General features: G+C 44.6%; 1 protein-coding gene across 1 annotated transcript; it reads left to right on the top strand.

Moving 5' to 3' along the window:
- The first annotated feature begins 2,780 nt into the window (after positions 1–2,780).
- LOC148548395 (uncharacterized) lies at positions 2,781–6,257 on the top strand. The gene is made up of 4 exons (XM_088495611.1): positions 2,781–3,840; positions 3,976–4,521; positions 4,729–5,306; positions 5,472–6,257. The coding sequence occupies exons 1-4, from the start codon at positions 2,781–2,783 to the stop codon at positions 6,255–6,257; spliced, it is 2,970 nt and encodes a 989-aa protein (XP_088351737.1).
- Positions 6,258–6,796: the final 539 nt, after the last annotated feature.

Below are 6,796 nucleotides of genomic sequence, written 5' to 3'. Positions count from 1 at the left end.
CAGGGGTTATGTAGATTTTTCCATAGTGCGTGTCCAAGAATGCATTATAGAGATCAAAAGAAAGTATCAATTCTCTCAAGAGCTTGTGCGAGACATTCAATGACGGGATATGGCTCAGTGCACCAAATCTCATTTCCTCGACGATAGCTTTCTTTCGAACACCCATGTTGGCAAATACCTTAGCTATCGTTCTCGTTGAGCATCTCAAATCGTGAGTTTTCTACAAGGATTTGAAATATTTTGTTATATGATATATTTAGAATACAAAAATAGAGTTAATTTAATTTGTATATGCTTACATCATAAAGCGGCTTTTCCTTTTTTGAGATGGTCTTCTTTCTCATTTTGGCTGTAAGGAATAAAAAATTTAGTCAATACTTATCAGCAGCATAAAGTGAACCTCAATTAACGGTACAAATAAATTGAAATTAGTTCATATTTGAACAAGTAGTCAAAAAAACTCAATTATCAACAAAAACACATCAAAATCATTCCTGGATCCAAATGAACCTCAATTAAACTAAGAAATGAACCAAAATTACTTAAGGGATAAAATATTTGGTCAATACTTATCATCAGTATCAAGTGAACCTCAATTAACACACAAATAAACTGAAATTAGTTCAGATTTGAACAAGCAGTCAAAAAGACTCAATTATCAACAAAAACACATCAAATTCATTCTTGAATCCAAACAAACCTCAATTAAACCAAGAAATAAACTGAAATTATTTATCAAAACTAATAAACTAACAACACAATTTCATTAGATGCCCTATTTACAAAGAAAAATGAAAACATTGAATCAAAGAAACTCGATCTACTAAATAAAGGAACTCGATCCACTGAACCCTAAATCGAACGAGTAGAAATGCGAGAAATGCGAAGGAGAAAACTAAATATAATGAACAAGTAGTTTTGTCAGTATCTTGAGGAATCTTTGTTGTTTTTTCTGTGTTCTTTTATGATCTCAAACGCACCACCGGATTATAATAGTTTTCGCAGAGAATTTGAAAGATTTTTGAGAGATTTTGAGAGAGATTTCAAATTTCTTTGTTGCAGTTTTGAGTAGGAGATATGAATGATTTTTCATAGATTAAATTACACAGTTGGACACTATACTTTTACTGAAATTATAGATTGGTCCCTACACTTTAAAAGTTTATAATTGGATCCCTATACAAAATTAAATTTTATAATTTAGTCCCCACCCTTCAAATAATGTTTGATTTAATAGAATATTCGTTAGCATATTCACTATTTTAAACATGTGAATTACATGTGTTCGACAGTAGGGACTAATTTACAATTTTAGTGAAAGTATAGGGACCAACTGTATAATTTAACCATTTGAAAATGACCAAAAATTCCCTAGGCTATCTAACCCACCCCGCCTCTCCCCAGCTCTCTCTCTATCACTTTTTTACTTTCCAAAACAGCACCCCATCCCAGCACTTTTTGTCTCTCACCTCTGTCCACCGTATTTGTGCTCACGAGTCCCGTCTTGCTTCCTTCCTCCATCTCGCCTCTCTCATCTGGCGGCGCTTGCGTCGCTGCTACTCCCCCTTGCTAGTCTCTAGATTGTCGTGCTTCGTCTCCATCTCCTTCTCCTACGTTTTGCCTTTATATTATCAGGAAAGTTTTTTTAATTTTCTTTTTTTAGCTATTCAATTATTGGATTATAATATGTTGATTTGTTGCTATTTTTATATGATTGTGGTAAATTAAGCTACTATTTTTATATTTGATTTCTGAAAAAAATAGAAGGGAGGGGAAGAGAAGGGATAATGGAAGAAGGGGACCGGGGCAGGCTTTGGTGGTGGTGGCTCAGGGTGATTGGTGGGAATGGAAGAAGAAAAACAGAAACGGTGAAGAAATGAGGAGGAAGAAAAGAGAGAAGAGGAAGAAGAGGACATCATGGTAAATGTGCATTTTTTTTTTTACAGTAAACGTCATTGAGGACCTAATTACAAAATTATATTTTGTACTGGGACCTAATTACAAACTTTTAAAGTGTATGGACCAATTTATAATTTTAGTGAAAGTATGGGACCAACTATGTAATTTAACCTTTTTCATAAAGAAACAGGTAATTTTTTGGGGTTTCGGACGCCTGTTTACACTCTTTTAATGAGTGATTTTTGTTGATGTTGGGTTTGCTTAGTTGGACTTGGATAGCAATAAGGTTTGGATGCATAGCAAATCTGATAAAAAATATTAAATTATACAGAACATATTTGCACACACTCATATAATTATTTGTTGGTATGTTGTGATTTATATTTTGTGCGTATATTTTTAAAATGAGTTTAGAAATAAAAAAATCAAAAACATTGCAAACATCATACTTTAATAACAATACTGTTACGGATCCGAGCCACGGATCCTGGACCCGGTACTATACCCAAACCTGGGATCCCGGGTCCAACCCGCACCTCTCTCCTAGAAGGCCCGAAACCGGCCCTCCAGAGCTCCTAACCAACTTTCGAATTCAAACGTCTACCTTATCTTAGCCAAATAAGATAAGATAACATACTCGTCATCACCTATAAATAGAGGACCCAAGTCCCTCCAGGTATTCACTTATTCCTCACACCTTACACCTCTCAGATCCATTCTGACTTTAGCGTCGGAGTGTCTTTGCAGGTACCCCCCATACTCCAGTCAAGCGATCCGGTCTTCGCCTCGACCCACAGGTTCCCGATCCACCCTTTAACCCCTACCAGAGACATCTTATACATTGGCGCAGTCTGTGGGGACCTGCGCCGTCCAAAGCCGGAATGGGGGACGTACTGGAAGAAATCTCCTCAAGCCGAGATGACTCTCGACCGCCTCATCCGACCCCAGAACACCAGGAGGTCATAAACCAAGGCAGGATAGCGAGTACTATCCACCACGCAAACGATCATATCACGGAACCGCGACACCCTGAGAAAAAAGGGGACAAAGCGGCACAAATCATCCAAGACCTCTGCCTCCGGGTCCAGGAACTCGAAGGCAAATTGGCCACCAAGGAAAAACACAACAACGAACGCGGAAGCCATGCAACTTCAAGGTCAAAATTTTGCCACAGCAGATCGCCAACCCGTCGACACGACAAGAGAAACGATCGCAGCACCTCACGCAACCACGGACGAGAGAAATCGCCGGAACGGCGATACAGCAAAAGGCACAACCGCAGCGCTTCCCGAGATCTGAGTCGTCAGCACGACTCGGACGAAGATCGGCGACACCGAGATACCAAGCGCACAAGAAACGACCACACAATAATGGGAGCCACACCTTTCACAGAAAGGATTTTAAGAGCAAAACTCCCTAAAGGTTTCGACAAACCCACCGACATGAAGTACGACGAAACCAAAGATCCCCAGGAACATCTAATGGCCTTCGAGGCCAGGATGAACTTAGAAGGAGCAGCCGACGCGGTCCGATGCAGGGCCTTCCCGGTAACCCTAGCTAGACCGGCAATCAAATGGTTCAACGCCCTCCCAAACGAATCCATAGCCAGTTTCCACGACATAACGCGAAAGTTCATGGCCCAGTTCACGACTAGAATCACTAAAGCCAAACACCCCATCAGCCTACTAGGGATCACGCAAAAACAAGAAGAATCCACAAGGAAATACCTCGACCGCTTCAACGACGAATGCTTAACGGTCGATGGACTCACGGATTCCGTCGCAAGCCTCTATCTAACCAACGGACTCATGAACGAAGATTTTTGCAAACACCTCACCACCAAACCAGTATGGACCATGCACAAGATCCAGAACGTCGCCAAAAATTACATCAATGACGAGGAAGTCAGCCAAGTCGTTGCCGCCAATAAACGGCAACACGGCAACGCCTAACACGGCAACTCGGCGCCCCGACATAACCCACAACCTAAAGAAAATCAAAGGGACCACCCCAAACTGGCAAACACAAACTGACCACCAAGAATCGGCAAATTCTCTAATTACACGCCCCTGACAGCACCAATTACCGAGATATACCACCAGATCGCGGATCGAGGCATCATCCCGAAAGCCCGACAACTCAAAGAAAGAACGGGCGATAACAAAACCCTTTACTGTGACTACCACCGAGGTTACGGGCACAGAACACAAGACTGTTTCGACCTTAAAGACGCCCTCGAACAAGCCATAAGAGACGGCAAGCTCCCAGAGTTTGCCAAAATCATCAGAGAACCAAAACGCGCAGAAAAAGACAGGTCACCGGAAAGAGAAAGGCGCAATCCAAGAGCGCAAAAACAACCCCCTAGGGAAAGCCCAGAGGAAGACCCAACCATCATAGTAAACGTCATCACAGGCAAAGACATATCGGGCAGGTCAAAATCAACACTGAAAAAAGATCTCAAAGTCATGGCTGTCAGAAACCAAACCCCTACCACTTTGGCCGACAATACGATAACCATCCTACCCGAGGATTGCCAGCACGGCACCTCGGCTGAAGACGCCCCTTTCGTCATCTCAGCAAGGATCGGAACAGGACTAGTACGAAGGATACTGGTGGACACCGGTGCATACTCAAACATCCTTTTCCGAGGAGCCTTCGACAAGCTCGGACTCCACAACGACAACCTCCAAACACACCGCAACGGTGTCACGGGACTCGGAGATAACTTCCTTAAACCAAACGGCTCGATCACCCTTCCCATCACCATAGGGACAGGTAACCAAAGGAAGACAATCCTATCTGAATTCGTGATCCTCAAAGACTCCACAGCCTACAACGTCATTCTCGGAAGAAAAACAATCAATGACTTTTCCGCCGTCATCTTTACCAAATACCTCCTTATGAAGTTCACAACCGACGATGCCTCCATCGGCACTATCCACGGAGACAGAGAGGTCGCAGCAAAGTGCGACAACACCAGCCTAGCCCTACGGAAGAAATCCCGAGATGCGGCCGGAGTATTCCTAGCCAACCTGGACGCCCGACAAGACGGCCAACCCAGGCCAGAGCCAGAAGGCGACATGGAAAAACTACAAATAGGGCCAACCAAAGAGGAATACACCTTCATCAGCAGGAACCTCCCATACGATCTTAAAGAGGATCTTTCCCAACTCCTGAAGCAAAATAGAGACCTGTTCGCATTCACACCAGCCGACATGCCGGGAATAAACCCTGACCTAATGTCCTACCGATTAGCCATGGACCCCAAAGCTAAACCCATAGCACAAAGGAGACAAAAAATGTCACCAGATCGAGCCGCCGAGGTCAAGAAGCAAGTCAAAGCCCTACTCGAAGCCAACTTCATTAGGGAACTCCCCTACACGACCTGGCTAGCCAACGTCGTACTGGTGAAAAAATCTAACGGGAAATGGCGAATGTGCGTCGACTACACGGACCTCAATAAAGCCTGTCCAAAAGACGCCTTTCCCCTACCAAACATCGACGGATTAGTAGATGCCGCCTCCGGCCATCGATACCTCAGCTTCATGGACGTATACTCCGGCTACAACCAGATTCCGATGCACCGACCTGACGAAGAAAAAACAGCATTCATCACCCCAGAAGGGACATATTGCTACACGGTAATGCCCTTCGGCCTGAAAAATGCCAGAGCCACTTACCAAAGACTCGTCAACAAGATATTCCAGAATCTGTCCGGAAGCAAACTAGAAGTCTACATAGATGACATGCTCGCCAAGACTGAGTTAGGCGAACAACTCGTCAGCAACCTTAACCTCATAATGAACACCCTACGGAAACACCATATGCGACTCAATCCAACAAAATGTGCCTTCGGAATGGAGGCGGGAAAGTTCCTCGGCTTCATGATCACGCAACGCGGAGTCGAAGCCAACCCGGAAAAATGTCATGCCATCCTTGAAATGACAAACCCTAAAAACCTTAACGACATCCAAAAGCTCACTGGACGGCTCACGGCGTTATCCCGCTTCCTCGGAGCATCGGCACAAAAAGCAATCCCCTTCTTTAAGTTAATGAAGAAGGGGGCCCCTTTCAACTGGGAAGCAAAATGCGAAGAAGCATTCCAACACTTCAAAAAAGTCCTAGCAGAACCACCGGTTCTCGCTAAACCCCAGACAGGAGAAACCCTGTACCTATACCTCTCCATAACGGAAGAAGCGCTCGCAGCGGCGCTCATTCGCGAAAACGAGAGAAATGAACAAGAACCTATCTACTTCATAAGCAAAGTCCTGCAAGACGCGGAAACTCGCTACTCACGTCTAGAAAAGTTAGCTTTTGCACTCCTCACGGCTTCCCGGTGCCTGCGACAATACTTCTAGGCCCACCCCGTGACGGTCCGAACCGACCAGGCGGTCAAACAAGTACTACAAAAACCCGACCTAGCGGGAAGAATGCTAGCGTGGTCCATCGAGCTGTCCCAATTCCAGATCAAGTTTGAACCCCGAAACGCAATCAAAGCACAAACCACGACCGATTTCATCGCCGAGATGACCCCGGGAAATCTCACCCCCGAATCATGGAGACTGCACGTCGACGGCTCGTCAAACGTCACCTATGGAGGCGCCGGAGTCATACTCGAGAGTCAAAACGGGGTCACGATCAAACAATCGGTACGATACGAGTTCCCAATATCGAACAACCAAGCAGAATATGAGGCTCTCCTAGCAGGCCTAGCCCTAGCCCGGGAAGTCGGGGCAAAGGTCCTAGAAGTCAACACCGATTCACAGGTAGTCAGTTCCCAAATTAACGGAGACTACCAAACACAAGATCCCCTACTCCAACAATACCTCACCAAGTTAAACGAACTAAAAGAAGGATTCGAACATGTTACCATACAACACGTTCCCAGGGAACGAAA

Source organism: Arachis ipaensis, chromosome B8 (assembly GCF_059453495.1).
Source record: "Arachis ipaensis isolate K30076 ecotype BB chromosome B8, ASM5945349v1, whole genome shotgun sequence".
Classification (NCBI taxonomy): Eukaryota; Viridiplantae; Streptophyta; class Magnoliopsida; order Fabales; family Fabaceae; genus Arachis; species Arachis ipaensis.
The sequence above is the reverse complement of the archived record's forward strand: the minus strand, read 5'-3'. Positions and strand labels throughout refer to the sequence as shown.

Excerpts from the sequence above, each read along its gene's own strand:
- LOC148548395 (XM_088495611.1), top strand. The coding sequence starts at position 2,781 with ATGGGGGACGTACTGGAAGAAATCTCCTCAAGCCGAGATGACTCTCGA. Across the intron at positions 4,522-4,728 it reads AAGGATACTGGTGGACACCG|CCTACAACGTCATTCTCGGA; the intron begins GTGCATACTCAA and ends AAGACTCCACAG. Across the intron at positions 5,307-5,471 it reads GGCTAGCCAACGTCGTACTG|ATTCCGATGCACCGACCTGA; the intron begins GTGAAAAAATCT and ends GGCTACAACCAG.